This window comes from Papio anubis, chromosome 7, assembly GCF_008728515.1.
Source record: "Papio anubis isolate 15944 chromosome 7, Panubis1.0, whole genome shotgun sequence".
Taxonomy (NCBI): Eukaryota; Metazoa; Chordata; class Mammalia; order Primates; family Cercopithecidae; genus Papio; species Papio anubis.
Window position 1 is genome coordinate 67,448,737 of NC_044982.1, and position 26,841 is coordinate 67,475,577.

The window sequence follows — 26,841 nt, forward strand, 5'->3', positions numbered from 1 at the left end:
ACTCTTCTAGTTGTATGATCTTGGGTTTATGTCTTTTCTAATTATCTCATCCTTCATAGAAAGGAATAAACAGTACCTGTTTTGCCAGGTTATTAGTACTAAATATGAGAATTGTCAGTAGGGTGTAAACCCTTAATAGGGCTTTGTAGAAAAACCTGGATTTAAAATCTTGCTTTGTTACTTACTGGTTGTGTAACTTCAGAAAAATTACTTAGTCTTTTTGATTGTCAATTTTCTTTTGTAAAGTCGAAATTAAGAAGAAATCTATTTCATTATTGTTTTTTGAGGAAATAGTATATATAAAGGTTTTAGCATAGAATATGGAATATGTTAAGTTCTTAGTAAAGAGTTGTTGTTTCCGCTAACAGTATAGGAAATATTGCAGGATTAGTTCACTAATTTTATCTTTGTACATCTTTAGACTTCGATTTTCTGTTACACAGTTTTATAACTCCAGTACCTCATGACCAAGCATTTCTAGATTCAAGAAAAATTTAGTATAACATTTTCATTTGTCTGGAGAGAAATTGTGCACATACTGAAATTCAAAACAAAGGTGGCAGTTTGGTTATAAATTATGTTAGAAAATGAAGATGTATATATACACAAAGTATGTGAACCTTAAAACTCCCCATGTCATAACACTTATTACTGTTGCAATTTTATATTTATTTATCTGTTGATTTGATTGATTTCTGTTTCTGGATTTTAATTTCCATGAGGGAAGGGACTAGTTAGTTTTTACCATTATATTCCTGCCACATAGCAGGTGCTTATGATATAGTTTGCTGAAAGGGATGAATGAATATAAATTAAGAAGTATGGACATTTAAGTTACACAACAATTTATTTTGACTGTTAATTAGAAATAAAGTGTTTCTGAGCTAATATGCTTCCTCTTTGGTTGTATAACACCTTGTGCTTTGCTCTCTCATGGTGATTATTTTGTGTTATTGTTTTCTTGATAATCTCTCCCACTGGACTCTTTGTTTTCTGAGGAAGGAGACCTTGTATTTTTTATTTTTGTGTTTCTAATGTCTAGCACTGCATTTTATACATGATAAATAGTTGATTAATCTTTGTAAAAGTAATTAAATGAATATTGTACAAGTAATCTCTTTACAGGAAATGCTGGGGCTCTCTAAAGTACCAGTTACTCAAGCAACACGTGGTCCTCAGGTACAGCAGCCACCTCCTTCCAACAGGTAATAATTAAATATGATGAAGAGAATTTGACCATTTCTGTAGGTATTTTAAACATTCCATACCCTTGAACATAGACATTCAGTGATACTATATTGTTAAATATTTTTAGGAATATAAGTAAATTGTATTAACATACTTTTTAAAGAACTGAGGCAAAATCATGCCATTAAAATGGTTTGTTTTTTGTTGTAACAATGTAAGGAGTTACTTTAGTTTTGTTATTTTCCTTATTTTTTATTTTGAACTTTGGAAAAAACTTGTTTTTGTGTGGGTTTAGGGCAGCCAAGGTTTTTATTTTTTCTTCTTAGCTTTAGAGGTAGCTTTTTCCTGTAAGGTTTCCGGAGTGCAGTGGCACGATCTTGGCTCACTGCAACTTCCGCCTCCCAGGTTCAAGCAGTTCTCCTGCCTCAGCCTCTCGAGTAGCTGGATTACAGGCATGCACCACCATGCCTGGCTAATTTTTGTTTTTTTAGTGGATACGGACTTTCACCATCTTGATCTCCTGCCCTTGTGATCCTCCCTTCTCGGCCTCCCAAAGTGCTGGGATTACAGTCGTGAGCCACCACGCCCTGCTAGCTTTTTCCCCTAAGCTTTTTAATCAGAGGTAGTATTACTAAAATTGAGTTGATGTATTTTCTCATAATTATTTCAGTAACCTAAAACTGACTAGACTAGTAAGTGAAAGATGAAATCCTGAAGTAGTACTTGGTTTGAGTGTTAAGTTTATTGTAGTTGTACTCAAAATGTGGTTTCTGGAGCTGATATCATCAAGTGTCACCTAGGAATGTGTTTGAAATGCAAATTCTTGGGCTCCAGTCCACACCTACTGAAACAAACTTTAGAACTGGGATCTAGCAATATGTGTTAAAATAAGCCCTCCAGCTGGTTCTCATGTACACGAAAGTTTGAGAACCATTGGTCTGCTGTGTGTTCAGAGTATTGTTTTCTATTTTTAGGAAAGTGAAATTTGTTTCTTGAACTCTCACCCATAAACATTTATAAATGACTTTTTATTTAATTTTGTTTCTCAGATTCTTACAACCAGTACAGAAAATAGACATGAATCTCACAGATCTTCTGGGAGAACTCCAGCGAGACCCTTGGCCTGTACCACAGGGAAAGAGACCTTTGCGTTCCTCCGGAGTGGCACTTTCCATAGCTGTAGGACTGCTGGAGGTAGGGAAGATGGTTTTGTTTTGGAATGTAAAGTGTGTGTGTGTGTGTGTGTGTGTGTGTGTGTAACTGTAAGGATATAGGAAGAACCAAAGTGCTTTTTTTCCTCCCTGTTTTCTCACTCAGCATCAACAAAGAATACTTCTGTGGTTTTCCCTCACATACCAACAAAACAGTTCTGCCTTCAATACCAGCTGGGTGTCCTGTAATTCAGTTCAATTCTGACACTGTCTAACTGGAGATAACATCACATCTCACAGATTGAGGTCTCAGTCCCATAAGACTGCCCCCCACTTCACTGCCAGTCACAAGTAGTAGGTTGTCACCTATACTTCTGACAGACTGGCTGTAAATTGAACACTGTCCTTGGGTTTGATTCATTTGCTAGAATGGCTCACAGAACTCTAGGAAACACTTTATGTTTCTTGGTTTATGATAAAGATATTACATAGAATATAGATGAACAGTCAGATGGACTAGATGCATAGACTGATGTGTGGGAGAAGGGGTTCCAAATTTCTGTGCCTTCTCTGGGGTACCACCCTTCAAGAACCTCCACATATTCATTTGTCTGGAAGCTCTCCAAACTGTGTTCTTTTGGGTTTACATGAAGGCTTCACTACATAGGCGTGATTGATTACATCACTAGCCATTATCCCCTCTCTCCTGGAGGTTGGGGGTGTGGAACTGAAAGTCTCAACCTTCTAATCATGCTTTAGTCTTTTCCGTGACCAGCCCCCATCTTGAAGCTATGTGGGAGTCATTTTGTTAGCATACAGAAGGCCCTCTTGGCTGGGCACCTCATGCCTGTAATCCCAGCACTTTGGGAGGCTGAGGTGGGCAGATCACCTGAGGTCAGGAGTTCGAGACCAGCATGACCAATATGGCAAAACCCCATCTCTACCAAAAATACAAAAATTAGCCAGGCATGGTGGTGGGCATCTGTAATCCCGGCCACTTGGGAGGCTGAAGCAGGGAGAATTGCCTGAACCCAGGAGGTGGAGGTTGCGGGGAGCTGAGATCGTGTCACTGTACTTTAACCTGGGTGACAGAGTGAGACTCTGTCTCAAAAAACAAAAACAAAAAATAAAAGGTAGTCTTATTCTACAGATTCCAAGGCTTTTAGGAGCTGTGTGTCAGGAAAGGAGAGGAAAAAATATATTTCCCAGTATTATAGGAAATGGTATGTACAAGAGAATATTAAGTCAAAAAAAAAATCAGTTATAGGACAGTGAGTGTATGATTTTATCTATTTGAAGTGTTTTCCTACAGTGTATTGTCTTATGTATTGTTTTGCATATATCCTGTACAGACATGATTCTGGAAAGAAGTTCACCCAGATATTAACAGTGGTGCAATAAGTGGAGTTTTAGTAGAATTTGAAAATTTTATACTATACGTATCTTAGTTTTAGAATTACAAAATAGTGGCCAGGTGCGGTGGCTCACGCCTGTAATCCCAGCACTTTGGGAGGCTGAGGAGGGTGGATCACGAGGTCAGGAGATCAGGACCATCCTAGCTAACACGGTGAAACCCTGTCTCTACTAAAAATACAAAAAAAAATTAGCCGGGCGTGGTGGCACGTGCCTGTAATCCCAGCTACTTGGGAGACTGAGGCAGGAGAATCGCTTGAACCCGAAAGGTGGAGGTTGCAGTGAGCCGAGATCATGCAGAGACTCCATCTCAAAAACAAAACAAAACAAAATTGTTTCTTTAAAATGTTTGTAAAAAAATTTGAAATGCTATCAAATTTATAGAAAAGGTACAAGAAGTATATAAATAATTTTTTTTTCTCCAAACTTTGAGAATGTGAACCCCAAATATCTGAGACAATCTCAATTAATTTAGGAAGTTAATTTTGGGCTTAGTGCGTTGGCTCACGCCTGTAATCCTACCATTGTGGGAGGCCGAGGTGGGTGGATCTCTTGAGGTCAGGAGTTTGAGACCAGCCTGACCAACATGGTGAAACCCTGTCTCTACTAAAAATACAAAAAAATTAGCTAGGTGTGGTGGCAGGTGCCTGTATTCCCAACTACTTGGGAAGCTGAAGTAGGAGAATCACTTGAACCCGGGAGGCAGAGGTTGCAGTGAGCCAGGATCACGCCACTGCACTCCAATCTGGGTGACAGAGTGAGACTCCATCTCAAAAAAAAAAATAAAAAAGAAAGTTTATTTTGCCAAGGCTGAGGACTTGTGCCTCTAGAGGTCCTGATGACATGCGTCTAAGGTGATCAGAGCACAACTGGTTTTATAAATTTTAGGGAGACATGGGACATCAATCAATATATGTAAGATTTATGTTGGTTCCATCCAGATAGGTGGGACCTGGAAGCTCCTCAAGCAGGGAGGGGCTTCCAGGTCACAGGTAGGTGAGAGACACACGTAGGTCCATTCTTTTGAGTTTCTGATTAGCCTTTCCCCAAGGAGGCAATCAGATATGCATTTATCTTAGTGAGCAGAGGGATGACTTTGAATAGAATGGGAGATAGGTTTGCCCTAAGCAGTTTCCAGCTTGACTTTTCCTTTTTGTTTAATAATTTTGGGGTCCCAAGATTTATTTTCCTTTCACAAGATTAAGTTGCTGATATGATAGTCCCAACCTCTTGAAACTTTATATTTCCTATGAACCAGGATAATCTCCTATATAACCACAATATAAAACTATTAAAATATTAACACTGATACATTACGACCAGCTAATTCTCAGACCCCATTCAAGTTTTACCAGTTGTCTCAATAATTTCCTTTACTGAAAGGATTTAGTTCAGTTCTGCATTTATGGCTATATCTATTTACTCTCCTTCAGCGTGGAACAGTTCCTTAATCTTCCTGATCTTGACACTTTGGAAGATTCAGACCAGTTATTTGTAAAACATTCTTCAATTTGAGTTTGTCTTGAAGTATCCTCGTAATTTGGTTCGGGTCTTGCATCTTTGGGGGGAATATCGCAGAAGTAATGCTGTGTTCTTATTGTTGCATCTTACAGGTGGCACATGGTTTTCATTTGTTCCATTACTGATGATATTCACTTTGGTCATTCATTAAGGTTGTATCTGCCAGGGCTCTCCACTTTAAAATTACTCTTTTTTACCCCTTTGTAATTAATAAATATTGCAAAATATTAGAAACCCCCATGCTGATTTGTTTCATTACTGCTGATGTTAACTTTCCTTACTTGGTTAAGGTTGTTTTTGCCACTGTAAAGTTACAAGTTTTCTTATTGTAATTATAAATATCTTATTAGGAGATACCTTGAAAATATGTGAATAACCAGTGTACTCAGCAAAGTTTTAATCACTAGTTTAGCATCCATTGATGAGTCTTTTCTAATCAATTATTATTATGATGCATGCCAAATAGTGGCTAATTCCATCATTTCTACATTTATTAATTGGCTTTCTACTTGAGGAAGAGCTTTTTCTCCTCTCCCATTTACATATTTTTATATATATATAAACTTATACACACACACACACACATATATATGTAAATACATACAGAATACACACTGGGTGGATTCTTATATTCTTATTTTATACAACAAGATATATTCCTTTACTGTCATTATTTACTTTGATGCTTAGGTTTTCCCAGATTTGGCTAGTGGGAGCCTCTTCAAGCTGCTTCTGGGTCCTTATTAAATGCTGCATGTTTGCTTAAATACTTCCTTTCTGGTATAGTAAGATGTTCAGGGCTCATCTTATCCTTTTCCTGCTCTGGACCTGAAATGAACCATTTAGGAGCCCTGTTTCCTTTTAGCCTTGATTCTACCAAGTAGAAGATAATGCTTCATGTGCACCCTTACCCTGGGTGTCATTAATTTTAGGTCCAAGTGGATGGAGCTAAGAAAAAAATGTATATGCATATATGTGTATCTATATATGTATATAAAATTATAAGTATATGTGTGTGCATATATGTCTACATACTCCAGTATACATCTATGATCTCTATTAAAATAAAAAAATTTATATTAAAAACCAGTAATTCTTTCAAGTATGTTCAATTCAATACCACAGGGTTTATTCTCTCCTTCCCACTTTTCCATATTTGTAACTCATTCTCTATGAGAAACCTGCTCCCGTTATCAAATATATTTACTTATTTGCTCAGTCCTAGATTATCTAGAATAGTTTCAGAGTTTCTGGCTCATACTTCTGTTAGAAAGAAGCTTAGGAGTTAGGCTCAATATTTGTTTAGTGTTCTGAGAATATATAGTACAAAATACAATGTTCATAAGTTAAATGGGTTATTCCCCTCCACTGCCCTTAGTGTGATTATGTTATTCTTTGCTGTAAGTTTTATTTGTATCTTCTAGTAAATCTTTTTTTTTTTTTTTTTTTTTTTGAGACAGAGTCTCGCTCTGTCACCCAGGCTGGAGTGCAGTGGCTCTATCTCGGCTCTCTGCAAACTCTGCCTCCCGGGTTCACGCCATTCTCTTGCCTTAGCCTCCTGAGTAGCTGGGACTACTGGCGCCTGCCACTATGCCCGGCTAATTTTTTGTATTTTTAGTAGGGACGGAGTTTCACCATGTTAGCCAGGATGGTCTCGAACTTCTGGCTTCGTGTTCCGCCCACCTCAGCCTCCCAAAGTGCTGGGATTACAGGCATGAGCCACTGCGCCCGGCTTTCCTAGTAAATTTCTTAAGAAGACTTAAGAGTACAGAATTTCCTGGGCTGTTGAATGTTTAAACTTTTTTCTTATGCTGCTGATAGTTGAAGAATAGCTTGGTTGGATATAAAAAGCCTTGCTTCTGATTGTTTTTTCCTGGAGTTTTTGGAAAATGCTTTTTCATTATTTTCTTACCTTGATGTGTTTTGATTTTTTTTTTTTTTTTAAACAGAGCCTCTGTTGCTCAGGCTGGTGTGCAGTTCGTGATCATAGCTTACTGCAGCACTGCAGCCTCAAACTCCTAGTCTCAAGCAATCCTCCAGCCTCAGACTACTCCCAAGTAGCTGGGACTACAGGCCCATGCCACTATGCCCAGCTAATTTTTAAATTTGCCATGTTGCCCAGGCTGGTCTTGAACTCCTGATCTCAAGTGATTCTCCCACCTTGGCTGATGTTTTTTGGGAAGGCTGATACCAGTCTTATTTTCTGGCCCTTGTAAATTTTTTGATCATTTTGCTTGACGGTCTTGAGGAGTTTTTCTTTATGTTGTAGGGTTTTTGTTGCAGGTTAATTTTCTCTAGTATGTGGTAGGCCCTTGTTACATGTATTTTTTCCTATAAAGTTGTCTTATAGCTTTAAATAGTAGTTCTATTCCATTGTTTTATTTTATTTGAGAACTCCCAGCCAGGCATGGTGGCTCACGCCTGTAATCCCAGCACTGCTGGGAGGCCGAGGCAGGCGGATTACCTGAAGTTAGGAGTTCGAGACCAGCCTGACCAATGTGATGAAACCCCGTCTCTACTAAAAATACAAAAATTAGCCGGGCGTGGTGGCACACACCTGTAATCCCAGCTACTTGGGAGGCTGAGGCAGGAGAATTGCTTGAACCTGTGGACAGAGGTTGCAGTGAGCTGAGATCATGCCACTGTGCTCCAGCCTGGCCAACAGCAATACTCTGTCTCAAAAGAAAAAAACTCCCATTTTATATAAATTGACTCTTCTTTGCTTGCTTTTTATTTCAGTTGTCTTTTTATTTCTTTATTTAATTTTCATTCTCTTGGTTTTTTTCTTTTCTTTAGTGCCTCTTACTAAGTTTTCATTTGAATCTGTAGTTGTTCTTCTAGGCGTGCTATTTGCTTCCCTCTTCTCTCTTCCGTGTACTTCTTCCCAAACTGCCCTTGATCTTTTTGGAGACTTGTAATGAGAGCATGAGAGATATAGTTCACAGGGATTTAGTGGGTTTTTCCCTCCAGTTATAGGAAATTTGAAGTTTGGATGTTCTTTGTGTCATAGTTTTATGAAAGTATCTGTATATAGTTTTATTTGCTCTTTTCTTCATTTTTTCAGCTTTACATGACTGCTGTTATCTCAGATACCCAGAATGAAGAGGGTATTTTTGTTATTAGTTAAGAAAGTTATAGAAGGAATAATCATACCTTGTGAAAACATTCAAACAGTATGCAATGGTGTATACAAATAAGTAGAAGACAACTTTCCTTGTTCTCCAGATTTGTTAACCATATGATTTTATTTATTTATTTATTTATTTATTTATTTATTTATTTTTTTAGGTGGAGTTTCGCTCTCATTGCCCAGGCTGGAGTGCAGTGGCGCAATCTCAGCTCACTGCAACCTCTGGCTCCTGGGTTTAAACGATTCTCCTGCCTCAGCCTCCCAAGTAACTGGGATTATAGGCACCCACCACCACACCCAGCTAATTTTTTTGTATTTTTAGTAGAGACAGGGTTTCACCATGTTATCCAGGCTGGTCTCGAACTCCTGACCTCAGATGATCTGCCCACCTCAGCCTCCCAAAGTGCTGGGATTACAGATGTGAGCCACTGTGCCGGGCTAATCATGTGACTTTAAAAATTATCATGAAAGGCCGGGCGCGATGGCTCACGACTGTAATCCTAGCACTTTGGGAGGCCGAGACGGGCGGATCACGAGGTCGGGAGATCGAGACCATCCTGGCTAACATGGTGAAACCCTGTCTCTACTAAAAATACAAAAAAATTAGCCGGGTGTGGTGGCGGGCGCCTGTAGTCCCAGCTACTGGGAAGGCTGAGGCAGGAGAATGGTGTGAACCCAGGAGGCGGAGCTTGCAGTGAGCTGAGATGGCGCCACTGCACTCCAGCCTGGGCAACAGAGCAAGACTCTGTCTCCAAAAAAAAAAAAATTATCATGAAGTTTATATCATTTACATTGTCTTCTGAAGCTGTAGTGTAGGTTAAAAAATGTACTCTATTTTGTCCAATAACTACTTATAGAAATTAGAGATAAAATAGCATTTCTAATATGACAATACAAATATTAATTGTGGAATAAAGTAGAGCGATTATGCACAGGGAAGGATACTTTCATATATAAAAGTTGCAGGATATCTTTTACATTTTTTTCTGGATCCTGTCACTTCTTTTGAATCATACCCAGTTGGTCTTTTGTTTCTTATAAATATTCTGAGTTCTTCCATATTCAAACATTAAAAAAAAATGGTCCTCTCATTTCATTGGTATTTTGGGTGGCTATAGAATTCTACTTTCAAAATAATCTTCACTTGCAAATCTAAGTCATTCCTCTCTAGTGTTCTGACATAGACATACAGTTTATTGATGATAATTGGATGTAGTCTTATTCTTGTTCTTTTTTTAGGAAAGCTTATTTTTTCACTAGACATTTTTAGAATGTTCTCTTTAATTTTGGAGTTCCGAAATTTTGTTAGGCTGTATTTAGGTTTGATTTTTTTCTTTCTTTATGTTTGGTTTTGGTAGACCCTTTCATTCTAGAGACTGTTGTCATTCTTCAGCTTAATTTGTTTCTCTTTTTCTATTCTATATTCGTTACATTGATGCTGGACCTTTATATTTCTTTATATATTTATTTTTTTCCTCATATCTTTCTTTGCTCCTATTTATATGAGATTTCCTTAGCTTTGGTTTTGCATATATCTAACTCAGTCTTCAGACGTGCTTTTTGGCCCATCCATTGAGGTTTTAAAATTTTTCTTAATGCTTTTAATTCCAGAAACTTTTGAGAGTTGTCATGTTTGTTTTGATATCCATTGTAATATGTGCTTGGTTCTGTATCTCTCGGCCTCTTATTTTCATGCAAAGACCCTTCTCCAGGCAGATGGCCTACTTTCTACAGAGAGTGGTTCTTAGGAATTGCTGATGGCAGAATCTGTCATCAGCTGCTGTATCTGGAGGTACAGATAAACACTGTTTCTTCTTTGGTTTATGGCTGCTTTTTGTATTTTTTGACTCCAAATATGGAGCTTTTTGGGCATCCACCTTGGGGAAGATCTGGCTTACTTTTGATATCTGTGATACGTTTTGTTGATTCTTTTGATAATCCAGTACAATCTGTTGTTTGAATTCCTCAAAATTTCTGGTCTACTGCTTCCATGATTTCCTATCTTTAAATTTTATGTACTTTTTGTTTTTTTTTTTTTGAGACAGAGTCTAGTTCTGTTGCCTGGGCTCTGGAGTGCAGTGGCATGATCATGGTTCACTGCAGTGTCGAACTCCTTGGCTTAACCAATCCTCCCACCTCAGCCTCCTGAGAAGCTGGGACTATAGGCATGTCCCATCATACCCAACTAATTTTGTTATTATTATTATTATTATTATTATTTTAGAGACCAGGTCTCCTTTTGTTGCTCAGGCTGATCTTGAACTCCTGGGCTAAAGTGATTCTCCCACCTTGGCCCCCAAAAGTGTTGAGATTAGAGGCATGAGCCACGGTGTCTGGCCTATTTATTTATTTTTTATTTTACTTTATTTTATTCTAGACAGAGTCTCACTCTGTCTTCCTGGCTGGAGTACAGTGGTGTGATCTTGTCTCACTGCAACCTCCACCTCCTGGGTTCAAGCAATTCTCTTGCCTCAGCCTCCCGAGAAGCTGGGATTACAAGTGTGTGCTACCATACCCGGCTAAGTTTTGTATTTTTTTTTAGTAGAGATATGCCATGTTGGCCAGGCTGGTCTTGAACTCCTGGCCTCAAGTGATCTGCCTAAAACAACAACTTTTCTCTTATTTCAGTGACACCTTGTGAGGAAGTGGAAGTAGATTGGGGTATTCAATCCATTCACTTGGACTAGAAATATAAGTCATACGTACTTTCTCTCTCTCTCTCTTTCTCTTTCTTTTTTTGACAGTCTCACTCTGTCGCCCAGGCTAGAGTGCAGCGGCACAGTCTTGGCTGACTGCAACCTCCATCTCCCGGGTTCAAGCAATTCTCTGCCTCTGTCTCCCAAGTAGCTGGGATTATAGGCACCCGCCACAATGCCCGGTTAATTTTTTGTATTTCTAGTAGAGACATATTGGCCAGGCTGGTTTTGAACTCCTGAACTTGTGATCCACCCGCTTTGGCCTCCCAAAGTGCTGGGATTACAGGTGTGAGCCACTGCTTTGGGCCTCTTTCTTTTTTTTTTTTGGGAGATGGAGTCTTGCTCCATCGCCCAGGCTAGAGTGCAGTGGTGCAATCTTGGCTCACTGCAACCTCCGCCTCCTGGGTTCAAGCAATTCTCCCGCCTCATCCTCCTGAGTAGCCGGGACTACAGACATGTGCCACCACACCTGGCTAATTTTTGTATTTTTAGTAGAGACAGGATTTCACCATGTTGACCAGACTGGTTTCAAACTCTTGGCCTCAGGTGATCCACCCGCCTCAGCGTCCTAAAGTGCTGGGGTTACAGGCGTGAGCCACTATGTCCAGCCTCTTTTTTTCTTTTTTGAGTCTCACCTTGTTTCCCAGGCTGGAGTGCAGCGGCATGATCTTGGCTTACTGCGACCTCTGCCACCCGGGTTCAAGTGATTCTCCTGCCTCAGCCTCTCGAGTAGGTGGGACTACAGGCATCTGCCACCATGCCTGGCTAATTTTTTGTATTTTTAGTAGAGATGGGATTTCACCATGTTGACCAGGCTGTTCTTGAATTCCTGACCTCAGGTGACCCACCCGCCTCGGACTCTCAAAGTCCTGGGATTACAAGTGTGAGCCACCACGCCCAGCCTTTTTTTTTTTTTTTTTTTTGATTATACTTATGTTCTAAACATCGAAAACAAAAGTAAAACACCAACAAAAAAGTAGAAGAGCCAGGTGCAGTGGCATGCACTTCTCATTCCAGCTCAAGTGGGAGGATCACTTGAGCCCAGGAGTTCAAGTCCAGTGTTGGCAACATAGTGACGTCGTCTCTAAAAAAAAAAAATAGTAAAAAAAGAAAATTAAAAACCCAAAACAAAACAAAATATGTTCACTCTTCCACTTCTCTCTCTACTCTTCCCAGTCTAAGATGAGTTAAGCAGGAGAAATATCCATGTTTATAGGGATTAGGCTCATAGATTAGTTTAGAATTAGGAATGTACTACTATTTACCATAGGATTTTACAAGAAAGTTGTTCAGATACCTTTGTTTTTAAATTTCATTGTAAACATTTGATTATTTTATTTCTTAGAAAATATATGCTTTTTTCTTATTTAGAAGGAATATATAAAAAATTGTTAGAAATGTATATCCGTATGTTTTGTTTTAAACCCTGGACTTTCTTTTTTCAATAGTGTACTTTTCCCAACACTGGTGCTCGCATCATGATGTTCATCGGCGGTCCTGCTACTCAGGGGCCTGGAATGGTGGTTGGAGATGAGTTGAAGACACCTATAAGATCGTGGCATGACATTGACAAAGACAATGCCAAATATGTTAAAAAGGGAACTAAGGTAATTTCGACTTTTAAATCTTTTTGCCTTATTAGAAAACAGGTATTCATTTGCTGGCAAAAGAATACAAATAGTTTTTGATAGAAATTGATATTATACAGTTTGATACTACAACTGGTATTCAGAATTGGAGAAATACTAATTTTTTCTTAATAACTTGTTATACTTTTTCTGGTTCGAAATATTTAAACACTTCATAGTAGGTGTCAGTAGGTATCTCCTTAAAAATTATTACTGAGAGAAACATTCTATGCCTTTTTAATATTCATGTTAAAGAATGTCTTTCTGTTTAGGAAAAGTTGTTTTTACATTTTTCAGTTTTTCATTTCCAAGAGACAATCCTTAATATTTCCTTCAGATATGAATATTGTTCATAGATTAAATAGTCCATCATTTTCTTGTAAGTTGTTTTATGTTCATCTAACTTCCCGTTTTTTGGGTTTGTGTAAGTACATTTCACTAATGTTGATTTTTGACACTCTTATATTGGTTCTATTTGCTAATATCTCTTAATTTTTTAATTCTCTAGAGTTCAGTTTTAGTTTAGTTTGTGCTGTATCATGTATTTTTTGATATCATCAGTATTATATTTTTAAAAGTAATTTATGACATAATTTTTGCCACTGTTAGTGGATGCTTTTCTTTCTTGCCAACTAATTTCCTTTATGAGCTTGGAATTTTTCTTGGTTACAGCTTCTAAACCTTTCAAAAAAGGTTTTAGATTCATTTATCTTACTGCTTTTTGTATTTTCTCTATTTTTGGATGTTTTTGTTACTTGGGTATGGATTTAGCCAGGAAAGAGAGTTCTCCATTGTTTTTCTTTCTTTCTTTTTTTTTTTTTGAGACAAAGTCTTGCTCTGTCACCCAGGCTGGAGTGCAGTGGTGCAGTCTTTGCTCACTGCAAGCTCCGTCTCCTGGGTTCATGCCATTCTCCTGCCTCAGCCTCCCGAGTAGCTGGGACTACAGGCGCCTGTCACCACGCCTGGGTAATTTTTTGTGTTTTTAGTAGAGATGGGATTTCATCGTGTTAGCCAGGATGGTCTCGATCTCCTGACCTTGTGATCCGCCCTCCTCGGCTTCCCAAAGTGCTGGGATTACAGGTGTGAGCCACCGCTCCCGGCCTGTTGTTTTTCTACTATGTTTGTGTGTGAAGAACAAAATATGCAAGATGCCTTTCTTTAAATTTGGCTTCACCTAGGGGTTTATCTAGAAAGAGTGGCTTTTAAGGAAAAAAAATGTGAAAATGTCAGACTCACAGAAGTTGTTACATAATTTTATTAACATTACAGAAAGTTAAATAGCAAACCATAATTTAAATTATGATGAGTTATTCTTTTAGTCCTTCTTAGGTCATTTTGATTTGTTAATTGAAAAAAGATGTATAGGATGATTTTGTATATTATTTTAATTAAAAAAATCTTTTGTAGCATTTTGAAGCATTGGCTAATCGAGCTGCTACAACTGGCCATGTTATTGATATCTATGCATGTGCATTAGATCAGACAGGTCTCCTGGAGATGAAATGCTGTCCCAACCTTACTGGGTATGTTTTTAAATTTTTACAGTTTTTGTAATTATAAGCAAATGATGACATTTACTGATATAAACCAATAATGACCGTTTAGGGAAAAATGGCATCTCCCCAGTACTTCAGGGCAACACATCTATTAGTAGTTTTTGATATTCCTTTCAGTAAAGCACACTTTTAAATTTTTTAAAAAATATGGAGTTATAAAGGTCTGTTTCTAAAGCTCACTTTGATATTTTGAAGTTATTATTTTGATTTATTACTTTAACACCTTTTTTGAGATAAAATTCACATACATAAACTTACCATTTAAAATGTCAATTTGATGCTTTTAGTATATTTACAGGATGCATAGCCATCACCATAATTTGTTTAGAACATTTGCATTACCCTAGAAACTGTGTACCCATTAGCAGTTACTTCCCATTACTCCCTCCTTTCTCTTCTCACCACCCTCTCATCCTTAGACAGCTGATAATTGCCTGTTCTGGATAGTTTTTAAAATGGAATCAGAGGCTGGATGCGGTGGCTCACGCTTGTATTCCCAGCACTTTGGGAGGCTGAGGCGAGTAGATCATGAGGTCAGGAGTTCAACACCAGCCTGGCCAAGATGGTGAAACCCTGTCTCTACTAAAAATACAAAAATTAGCCAGGCGTAGTGGCAGGCGCCTGTAATCCCAGCTACTCAGGAGGCTGAGGCAGGAGAATTGCTTGAACCCGGGTGGCAGAGGTTGCAGTGAGCCGAGATCATGCCACTGTATTCCAGCCTGGGCGATAGAGTGAGACTCCGTCTCAAAAAACAAACAAAAAAAGGAATCAGAGTCGGGCGCCATGGCTCCCAACTGTAATCCTAGCACTTTAAGAAGCTGAGGTGGGAGGATTATCTGAGGTCAGGAATTCAAGACCAGCCTGGCCAACATGGCAAAACCCCCATCTCTACTAAAAAACACAAAAATTAGCTGGGCGTAGTGGCACTTGCCTGTAATCCCAGCTACTCAGAAGGCTGAGGCAGGAGGATCACTTGAACCTAGAGGTGGAGGTTTCAGTGAGCCAAGAAGATTGTGCCACTGCACTCCAGCCTGGGCCACAGAGTGAGACTGTTTCAAAAAGAAATGAATCAAATGGTCTTTTGTGATTGGTTTCTTCTACTCAGCATAATGTTTTCAAGGTTCATCCATATTATAGAATGTACTAATATTTTATTTTATTTTTATTGCTGAGTAAAAAGAGAACAAGGGGTCAAAGTGCATTTAATAGTATTCCATTTGATGGATACACCCCATTTTGTTTAGGAATCCATCGGCTAATGAATGTTTCATTTCCACTTTTTGGCTACTGTGAATAATGGTCCTTTGAACATTGTGTTCAAGTTTTGGTGTGGAGATTGTGTTTTCGTTTGTCTTACGTATATATCTAGGAGCAGAATTGTTGTGTCATGTAGTGGTCCGTCCTTAACATTTTGAGGAACTGTCAAACAGTTTACCCAAGTGACTGTACCAATTTAAATTCCCATTACCAAAGTATGAGGATTCTAGTTTCTCCACATGTTTGTAAGCACTTGTTATTGTCTGTATTTTAATTTTTTTGAGATGGGGTCTTTGTTACCCAGGCTGGAGTGCAGTGTGCAATCATAACTCACTGCGGCCACAATTTCCAGGGCTCAAGCAATCCTCGCACCTCAGCGTCCTGAGTAACTGAGACTACAAGCACATGCTACCACACCTAACTAATTGTTAATACTTTTGTTTTGCGGAGACGAGGTCTCACTTTGTTGCCCAGGCTGGTCTTGAACTTCTGGGCTTGATCCTCCTGCCTCTGCTTCTCAAAATGCTGGGATTACAGGTGTGAGCCACTGTGTCCAGCCTATTGTCTGTCTTTTTGATGATATCTGTCCAAGTGAGTGTGAAGTAATATCTCATTGTGGTTTTGATTTGCATTTCCCTGAAGACTAATGATGTTGAGCATCTTTTTATGTGCTTGCTGGCCATGTGTGTATCTTTGGAGAAATGTCTATTCAGATTCTTTACGCATTTTTAGTTTGGGCTATTGATTTTCTTTTTATTGTTAAAATAGTTTGTTATGTGGATATAAATTCCTTTATCAGATATATGACTTAAAGATATTTTCTGTTACGGGTTTTTTCCCTCACTTTTTTCTTTTTGAGACAGAGTCTCACTGTGTCGCCGAGGCTAGAGTGCAGTGGTGCAGTCTAGGCTCACTGCAACTTCTGCTTCTTGGGTTCAAGTGATTCTCCTATCTTAGCTTCCCCAGTAGCTGGAATTACAGGTGTGCACCACCATGCCTGGCTATTTTATATTTTTAGTAAAGACAGGGTTTCACCATGTTGGCCAGGCTGGTGTTGAATTCCTGACCTCAAGAGATCCACCCACCTCGGCCTCCTAAAGTGCTGGGAATACAGGTGTGAGCCACTGCACCCGGCCTCCCTCACTTTCTTGATGGTATTGTTTGCAGCACAAAAGTTTTAAATTTTGATGAAACCTAGTTCATGCTTTTTCTTTCTTTTTTTTTTTTTTTTGAGACGGAGTCTCGCTGTCACCCAGGCTCTGTCACCAGGCTTGGACCCGCCTCCCGAGTTCAAGTGATTCTCCTGCCTCAGCCTCCCAAGTAGCTGGGACTGTTACAGGCGCCTGCCACCACACCCGGCTAATTTTTTTTTTGTATTTTTAGTAGATACTGGGTTTCACCATGTTGGCCAGGCTGGTCTTGAACTCCTGTCCTTGTGATCTGCCCGCCTCAGTCTCCCAAAGTGCTGGGATTACAGACCTGAGCCACCATGCCTTGAGTTTTTAAAATTTTAAATTTTTTAAATTTTGAGACAGAGTCTCGCTGTGTTACCCAGGCTGGAGTGCAGTGGTGCAATCTCAGCTCACTGCAACCTCTGCCTCCCAGGTTCAGGCAATTCTTGTGCCTCAGCCTCCCAAGTATCTGGATTACAGGCATGTACCACCATGCCTGGCTAATTTTCATATTTATTTTAAGTTACCTGCCTGCCTTGGTCTCCCAAAGAGCTGGAATTACAGGCATGAGCCACTGTGCCCAGCCAACAATTGATTTTTATATGTTGATTTTATACCCTGCAAACTTGTGGAACTTGTTTATTAGTTTTAATAGTTTTTCTGTGGACTTCTTAGGATTTTCTCTATATAACATCATGTCATCTGCAAATTGGTATGTTTTACTTCTTCCTTCCCATCTGCATGCTTTTTCTTTTCCTTGCCTAACTGCCCTGGCTGGAATGTCTATTAAAAATGATTAAAAATGGTGAGAGTGAATATTCTTGTATTGTTCTTGATCTTTGGGGGAAGTTGTTTAGTCTTTTTTTTTCTTTTTTTGAGATGGAGTTTCCCTCTTGTTGCCCAAGCTGGAGTGCAGTGGCACAGTCTCTGCTCACTGCAACCTCCACCTCCTGGGTTCAAGCGATTCTGCTGCCTCAGCCTCCCGAATAGCTGGGACTACAGGCATGCACCACCATACCCAGCTAAGTTTTGTATTTTTAGTAGAGACAGGGTTTCACCATGTTGGTCAGGCTGGTCTCAAACTCCTGACCTCAGGTGATCCACGTGCCGCTGCCTCCCAAAGTGCTGGGATTACAGGCATGAGCTACTGCGCCCAGCCCTGTTTAGTCTTCTACCATTAGAAGATATTAGCTGTGGATTTCATCAGATTAAATAAGTTCCCTTCCAAAAACTCATGAAAATGTGTTTTTGGATTTTGTTAAATGCTGTTTCTATAGCTATTGATATGATCATGTGGCTTTTGTCCTTATTAATATGGTATATTGCACTGCTTTTTGGATTTTAAACCTACCTTGCATTTCTGGGATGAATCTCACTTGGTCATGGTGTATAATCCTTTTTGTTGTTGCTAAATTCAATTTGCTAGCATTTTGTTGAGGATTTTTGCATCTATCTTCATAGGAGATACTGGCCTGTAGTTTTCTTTAGCTTGGTGTTGGCATCAGGATAACTGTCTTCATAGAATGACCTGGGAGATATTCTTTCCTCTTCCATGAGCAGTTATTATTTTTGAAATAATTAGGCTTAAAAATCGATTAGATATGTCACCCTTTCTCAGGTTTATTTATTCAGTTCATTCATCTAATAAAAATGAATGAGCACCTGCTATGTAGCAAACTGCTCAAGGCACTGCAAGTAAAGCACTGAACCAAACATAAAAATCTTTGCCCTCATGGAGCTTATCTTCTAGTGCAGGACTCTTCCGTATAATTTCCCAGTGTATATATTCTTTGTGCTGTCCCATTGAAATGTGGTATGACTGAGGAACTAAAAGTTTAATTTTAATTGCTTTACATTTAAATTTAACTAGCCACATTAGTTAGATCGTACAGTTCTAATGAGAGGAGATGGGATAAGTATGGTAGATAGGATGTCAGATGGTGATAGCATTGGGAAGGAAAAAAGGTCAGGAAAGAAGAATTGGGGTTTGCAGTTCTAAATAGGATGAATAGGCAGGGCCTTATTGAAGGTGATATTTTAGCAAAGATGTAAGGAAGTGAGAGTGAGTCATGTGCGTATATGAAGTAAGAGTATTCCAAGTGAGGAATAGCAAGTGCAAAGTTGAGAATGTACCTGGGGCCAGGCGCTGTGACTCACACCTGTGTAATCCTAGCAGTTTGGGAGGCTGAGGTGGGTGGATTGCTTGAGTTCAGGAGTTTGAGACCAGTCTGGGCAACATGGTGAAACCCTGTCTTTACCAAAAATACAAAAATTAGCTGGGCATGGTGGCGTGTGCCTGTAGTCCCAGCTACTTGGGAGGCTGAGGTGGGAGGTTTGCTGGAGCTTGGGAAGTCCAGGCTGTGGTGAGCCATGATTGCATCACTGCACTCCATCCTGGGTGACAGAGTGGCACCTGGGTTCAAAAAATAATAATAAAAAAGAGAATGTACCTGTGATGTTGAGAAATAGCAAGGGGAGAACAAAGTAGCTGGAATGGAGTGAGTGAGGAGGGTAGGTTTCAAAGGCCTGTTTAAAGGGCTTTGGACTTTACCTTTAGTGAGATGGGAAGGCATTGGAGAGTTTTCATCAGAGGAGTTTGATGATCTGACTTAATGGTTTAAAAAGATCGCTGACTTCATTTGTCTTTAGTAGAGTATAGGGATGTAAGAATACCAAGTGATGGTAGTACAGATGGTGGGAAGTAGTTGGATTTTGGATTTATTTGGAAGATAGATGTAAGGGTGTGGACAATTCCTTTATAGAGGTTTACTGTAAAAGGGAGCAGAGAAATGGGATGTATTATCAGGTATAATGATGAGTTAGATCATCATAGATAACATGTTTGTAGAAAATCTGAAAGAATCTATAAACTATTGATATTAATATGTGAAGTTGGCAAGACTTCTGGATCAAGGTCAGTGTACAAAGTTTAATTATAAATGTAGGTACCAGTAACATTAAAAAACGTAAAAGGATGCAATTTCTAATAAGCATCAGAGATAACATAAAAACTTTTAATGATATCAAAAATAAAATTATGGTCAATTAGTTACAACACATCAGTTTTATTCTTTTGCCTATTTCAATTTTTGATTGTATCTTTTATTGATGTTTAAGTAATAAAGTATTTTAAAAATGTGAACAAGTGTGTCTAAATATTTGTATGCATATGTGTACCCCCCTTTTATATAAACAGAATATTTTACACATCTTTCCCCTCTTTGTGTTTTTCACTTATATCCTAGAAATCAGTCTGTAGCAGTGTATTACTCCATTGTGTGGATGTAATATTTTTTCAGCTAGTCTCTAATTACATGATTATTTGGATTGTTTTCAGTTTTGTGTTATTCTGAGTTTGTGTTTGAAATACGATATTTCAAACACAAGGAAAAAAGGAAACAAAAACATTTGTTGTTACAAATAGTGCTTCAGTGAATAACCTTGTGAATGTATTTTGTTTCTCTGTTTTTGTTTTGTTACAATATCTTTGGAATAGATTACTGTTAGTGGGGTGGCTGGATTAAGGAGGAAATCCATATATAATTTTGTTAGATATTATCAAGTTGCTCTGTACTGGGGTTGTACCATTTTGCAGTCCCAGCAGAAGTGTATGAGAGTGCCCGTTTTTCCATAGCTTCACCAACATAATATGTTGCCGTCAAACTGATTTTTGCCAATCTATTAGAGAAGGAATGGTATCAAAATAGTTTTTAACTTTCAAGTTAATATTAAACATTTTTTAAATTAAAAAAGTAGGTATATGCTTATTGAAAAAAATTTAAAGTAAGTGTATAAAGTGAAAATACTCTCTTAATTTTCTTCCATTCTCATTTGCTCGGTATAACATGTATATTTCATGTGACACAGGCAATACATGCATATACATACACACACATACTCGTTTTTAAGAGTGAGAATGAGCCGGATGGGTGGCTCATGCCTGTAATCCCAGCACCTTGGCAACCCGAGGTGAGCATATTGTTTGAGCCTAGAAGTTCAAGACCAACCTGGGCAACATGGCAAAACCCTATCTCTACAAAAAAACAAAAAAATTAGCTGGGCGTGTTGGTGCAACCTGTAGTCCAGCTACTTGGGAGGCTGAGGTAGGAGGATGGCTTGAGCCCAGGAGGTTGTGGCTGCAGTGAGCCGTGATTGTGCCACTGCACTCCAGCCTGGGCGACAGAGTGAGACCCTGTCTGAAAAAAAAAAAGAGAGAATGCATGCTGGAAACTGTCAGGTACCTTTACCAATGTGGAGAACATTTGTTACTATATACTCTTCTGTACCTTTTGAATTTTGTAATATAATGGATATATTGCCTATTTAAAGAATAGTTTTTTAAAAATTGCCAAGGACAAATGCAACTGTTAAGGGCACTCTGTTATCCTTGGAATTGAGATTATTTGTGGGGTGAGGATATTCTCATATATATTTGAATATTAAAAATGAGTAATACAGCACATTTTGGAAAATATCTTTAAAATTTATTGGTAGTCTTGAGAGGTAATTTTCTTCTACGATTTTAACACACGGACTCAGTAACTGTGTCAAGTGTTTTTTTTTATTCTTTCCATGCAGAGGATACATGGTAATGGGTGATTCTTTCAATACTTCCTTATTCAAACAAACTTTTCAAAGAGTCTTTACCAAAGACATGCATGGACAGTTTAAAATGGGCTTTGGTGGTACACTAGAAATAAAGGTAAGAACCAAAACTTGGCATGTGTGATATGCTATCAAGAGACAACTTATAGAGTATAATTCTAAAGTGTCATTAATCAAATTTAGTATTTGCTTTCAAAATTGTGGTTATTTTTTATTTAAACCTGAGTTAGAGATTTTCTTCACCAGAAGAGTGTCATCATTCAATGTATGAGACTTTACTTGAGCATTTCTGAACAATTGTTAGAAAAGTAGAACAATATTGGTAAAATAATTCTTTAACTTTTATTTTTTTCTTTATATAGGGCTTAACTCTTTAAAGTATGTTTTATCTTTTTTTTTTTTTTTATTTTTTTATTTCTTGAGACAGAGTCTTCCTCTGTCGCCCAGGCCAGAGTGCAGTGGCATGATCTTGTCTCACTGCAGCCTCCGCCTCCTGGGTTCAAGTGATTCTCCAGCCTCAGCCTCCTGAGTGGCTGGGACTACAGGTGTGTGCCACCGTGTCTGGCTAATTTTTGTATTTTTAGTAGAGACGTGGTGTCATCATGTTGGCCAGGCTGGTTCAAACTCCTGACCTCAGGTGATCTGCCTGTCTTAGCCTTCCAAAGTGCTGAGATTACAGGCATAAGCCACCATGTCCGGCCTGTTTTATCTTTTGTAGAGCCAAATCTATTTATGTTAGTGCCAGGTTAATGATGGGAATTGTTATCTAACTTAAGAGGAAACTGTTTTTTACCTTTGGATAATCAGTAATTGTTTTATGATTAGTTGTTATTACATAATTCTATCATTTATTTCAAATTTGGATTTAAAATACCCAAAGGCTAAGTGCTTCTAATCCTAATTGATTATTTTTAAATTAATTCTAAGCACATTAATTTTGAATTTTCATTAAATATTTATTAAACTTGTTTTATTGAATGCTTGCTATATGCCCAACATTGTGTGGGAAATTACAGAGATGTCTAGGGATATCTAAGGTACACGTCTTGCTGTAGAGACACTTAGCATTCTCTTGATAGAGAGGCAGGAAAAGAAAACAGTGCATGTGATAGAATGATGTAATAATTATAAAAATGCTATAAAGGTTTAGAGAAGAAAAATGAACATATATAGGACACAATTTATTCTAGAGGAGTGTGACTTATAGTTTTTTTTTTTTTTTTTTTTGAGACAGAGTTTCACTCTTGTTGCCTGGCTAGAGTGCAGTGTTGTGATTCCGGCTCACCACAACCTCTGCCTCCTGGGTTCAAGCGATTCTCCTTCCTCAGCCTCCTGAGTAGCTGGATTTACAGGCATGTTTCACCATGCCCAGCTAATTTTGTATTTTTAGTAGAGACGGGGTTTCTCCATGTTGGTCAGGCTGGTCTTGAACTCCCGACCTCAGGTGATCCACCCGCCTCAGCCTCTCAAAGTGTTGGGATTACAGGCATGAGCTATCGTGCCTGGCCACAGTTTTTTTTTTTTTTTTTAAGATGTTAGAGGATAATGCATTTTATTCAGGAACCTGGTGTGAGGAGAGGCATAGAGGTGAGAATCAGCATTGTATGTTTGAGAAAACTGCCCAGTGAGCGTAGATGCTTTGTATTGGAATGAGGGGAAATAGCTTAAATTTGTGGGAGCTGGTTGTAGTGTGCAGACATATGTGTCATATTAGGTATTTTGCGTAAGATTCATCTGACAGTGCTATTCTGCGCATGTCAGGTAAAAGAATCTCAAGTAAGAAAAGCAGGCTTTCTAATTTTTTTTTTTTAGTTAGAAGGTATTGTGATAGCTTAAATTTTGGTGGCAGGAGAGACTGGGTAGAGACCAATCTTGGTGACAGATTTTCTCTGGGAGGAAAAATAGAATAGGGTGTCTAAGGTTTTGGATTAGGATATGTGAATTTTGGGTGGGTAGGTAGGAGTGTGAAGTCAGGATGAGGTTCCCAAATGGAGACCTTCTATGTGCTAATGGAAATAGAAGATTAAAATTAGGTCGGTGCCAGATTTTTAATTTGGCAGTGAGCATAGAAGTGCTCATTGATTATTTTTCATGTTAGTGTATTTTCATTGGCTTTGAGTGTTAAATATAGATGAATATCTTATATTCTTATACACCTGTAGTTGAACATTTGAACTTACCTTTGAGGAAACCGAATATGCTATATTCTTATTTTGCAGACCTCAAGGGAAATAAAGATTTCAGGAGCTATTGGACCCTGTGTGTCGCTCAATTCTAAAGGACCCTGTGTGTCTGAAAATGTAAGTTGTGTTTATTCTAAAAAGAAAATATAGGGCCAGGAACTGTGGCTTGCACCTGTAATCCCAGCTACTTGAGAGGCTGAGGCAGGAGGATTGCTTAAGCCCAGGAGTTAGAGACCAACCCAGGCAACATAGAGAGACCCTGTTCCCCACCCATTATCCCCGCCAAAGAAGAAAAAAAGAAGATACAGTGAATGCACAGGATAGCACCAACAAAAACTTGGGGTGGCAGCCTATAGCATTCCTTTCAGAATTCTTATATTGGTTGTTTTATGTAGTTCAGCTTCCATTGGGATACCTCCATTCGTGGTTGCTCTTTCTGCATACCCTTTTCCCATCTACCCCTAATTAAAATTTTTGTACTGTCACCAGTCTTCTATTTTTTGTGCCTAAATTATGTCTTGCCCCAGTGTACCTAAAAAAAAAAAAACAACTAATGATTTGGAAATTTGGAGACTTCTGAAAGTCAAAATTAGCTCTAAATTGAGTTTTGTTACCAGAATTTTCAAAAAAGTAACCAAATTAGCCAGATTTGGAATTTCAGTTCTTTATGTTCTTTTTATCCAATTTAATGGAAGTATAATGCACTGTAAAATGTAGCTGTAGAGAGGATGATGGGACAAATAATACAAAGTGGGTAATCAACTTTAAAAATGGCAAAGCTAAAAAATTAATATATATAAGCAGTTTGCATGGTAAAGGCCTATCTATCTATATCTATGACATTTTCTTGGGAATCAGAGTGCTTAACAATTCTCATCCAGAGAACATGTGTTCGTAAATGCATATATTATATATTAAATCAGTTCCTCTTTATACAGATCCAGTAGTTGGATAGAAGGATAACGTTACTTGCAATTACTTCATTAAATAGCATATGCTTTTATTTTTTATTTATTTATTTTTTGAGACGGAGTCTTCCTCTGTTGCCCAGGCTGGAGTGCAGTGGTGCCATCTCGGCTCACTTACAGGCTCCACCTCCTGGGTTCATGCCATTCTCCTGCCTCGGCTTTATGAGTAGCTGGGACTACAGGTGTCTGCTACCATGCCCAGCTAATTTTTTGTGTTTTTGGTAGAGATGGGGTTTCACCATGTTAGCCAGGATGGTCCCCATCTCCTGACCTTGTGATCCGCCTGCCTCAGCCTCCCAAAGTGCTGGGATTACAGGTGTGAGCCACTGCGCCTGGCCAAATAGCATATGTTTTTAACGACAACAGTATGAAGAACTTATATTAATACTTTTGTAATTTACTTAGCAAGAATTTGAATTTTACTTTTATTATGTAAAAATTATTTTGTTTTTATTATGTAAAAAATGCTTTATTTTATAATATACTTATAGTCTTAACATATTTTAAGCTCTTAACATCATTGAATTAGTTTGAAACATGACTTTTTTTTCCCTATGGTCTTTTTCCTTTTTCACCTTAATATAAAATTAATAAATTATGTCTCTAACTTTCAAACATGCTTTATTTTATTTTACAGGAGATAGGAACAGGTGGCACATGTCAGTGGAAGATATGTGGACTTAGTCCCACTACAACCTTAGCCATATATTTTGAGGTTGTCAATCAGGTATGACTTTCTACATCTGAATATCAAAACGTACATTTGAATAAGTACTTACTTTAGACCATGAATGGTTCATATATTTTTTTCCTATAGTAGATATAACCCAAAATTTATTTTCTGTATTGGAATTTATATTTGTTTTTTATTTTTATTTTTATTTTTCAAGGCTAAACTCCTTGGTGAGAGACATATTGTAATAGAAATGCAGGGAAACCTACGAACGCCAAACCTTGGATAGCACAACTTTTAGTCTGTTTTCTTTCTTTCTTTCTTTTTGAATATAAACTTGAAGGATAAATGCAGTTACTTAAAATTCCCTTCTACTTATGCATTTTTGCAATTAGATGTCTAGCTTTTTCTAGTTGTCACAAAGTGTATATGATACATGAGTCTTCCTACAAGAAGGTCTCATATGTGAAAATCCATAGAAAAAGTTTGGAAAGTAATCATATTTGGGAACATTTTTTTTTTTCTGCCACAGGAGGTAGTTAATCACATTGAAGAATAATATAAAGTACTGACTTATTTATTAATAGTTTTTAGGCATAAAATGAACCATAAAATATTAACAATCAGCTTTCCTAAGGCAGGTGCAATAGTTTTTTTTTAAACATTAAAATTTATAAGAAATATATTGACTCTTATTGACAAAAGCAAAACAAAATGACACACAAAAACAAAGCAAGAATGTCTTGTCAGAAGGCATGAATAAAGTTTTCCTATTGACTACTTGTATTTCTTTCTGATGATAATTATTATATATTGCTATTAGTTTCTTCGCATTATTAATCTTTCATTGGTTGGTTGTTCATCATATGATTATGTTCCTAAAAGTTCTGCTTTCATCTTCTATACCTAGGGGACGAGGACTTAGCTCAATTTCTCTTTATCCAGTTACAAGTTGAACATCTCAAATCTGAAATCCGTAATGTTTCAAAATCTGGAACTTTATGAATGCTGACATGACACTCAAAGAAAATGCTCATTGGAGAGCATTTTGGATTTTGGATTTTTGGATTTGGGGATGTTCAATTGGTATAAGCCAAATATTCCCAAGTTTGAAAAAATATAAAATCCAAAACATTTCAGGACCCAAGCATTTTGGATAAGGGATATCCAAACTGTGCAGTTTGGCTTAAATGACCTCACTTACGTCTTATCTTTTAATTTCTTTGTGCTCTCCCTTTTCTTTGTTCTTTCATGTCCCTCTTGCTTATATATTACTTGAAAATTGATTTCCTAGCAGGACTGACTTCTCTCATTCTTGAGTATTTTCCTCCTCTCCCAAATTAATTTCTCCCTTCTGTGTGACAAATTATAATTGTTTTGAATGCATTGGAAATAAGTATCCTTCTAATCAATTTTAGAATGAATTATTTTTAGTGCTAGGACATGCAGCGTGTGATTATATGACAACAACATAGTAAAATTTGCTTAGGTTTTACTCCATTATATTTATACAGCATAATGCTCCAATTCCTCAAGGAGGGCGTGGTGCAATCCAGTTTGTGACTCAGTATCAGCATTCAAGTGGGCAGAGACGCATCCGAGTGACCACCATTGCTAGGAAGTAAGTTGTATTTGTTAAGAGATTTGATTTTCATATCACAACTATCTAGGTTGTGTTTCCAAAGTGGATTCCTATTTTG

General features: G+C 38.0%; 1 protein-coding gene across 1 annotated transcript in view; it reads left to right on the forward strand.

Moving 5' to 3' along the window:
* Positions 1-26,841, forward strand: part of SEC23A (Sec23 homolog A, COPII coat complex component) — a 72,107-nt gene that overhangs the window by 15,840 nt on the left and 29,426 nt on the right. Inside the window, exons 6-13 of the mRNA XM_009211444.2 lie at positions 1,126-1,205; positions 2,238-2,382; positions 12,548-12,706; positions 14,135-14,250; positions 21,291-21,414; positions 23,537-23,617; positions 25,106-25,195; positions 26,656-26,762. Coding sequence (XP_009209708.1) covers positions 1,126-1,205; positions 2,238-2,382; positions 12,548-12,706; positions 14,135-14,250; positions 21,291-21,414; positions 23,537-23,617; positions 25,106-25,195; positions 26,656-26,762 — 902 coding nt within the window. The remainder of the gene's footprint in view (positions 1-1,125; positions 1,206-2,237; positions 2,383-12,547; positions 12,707-14,134; positions 14,251-21,290; positions 21,415-23,536; positions 23,618-25,105; positions 25,196-26,655; positions 26,763-26,841) is intronic.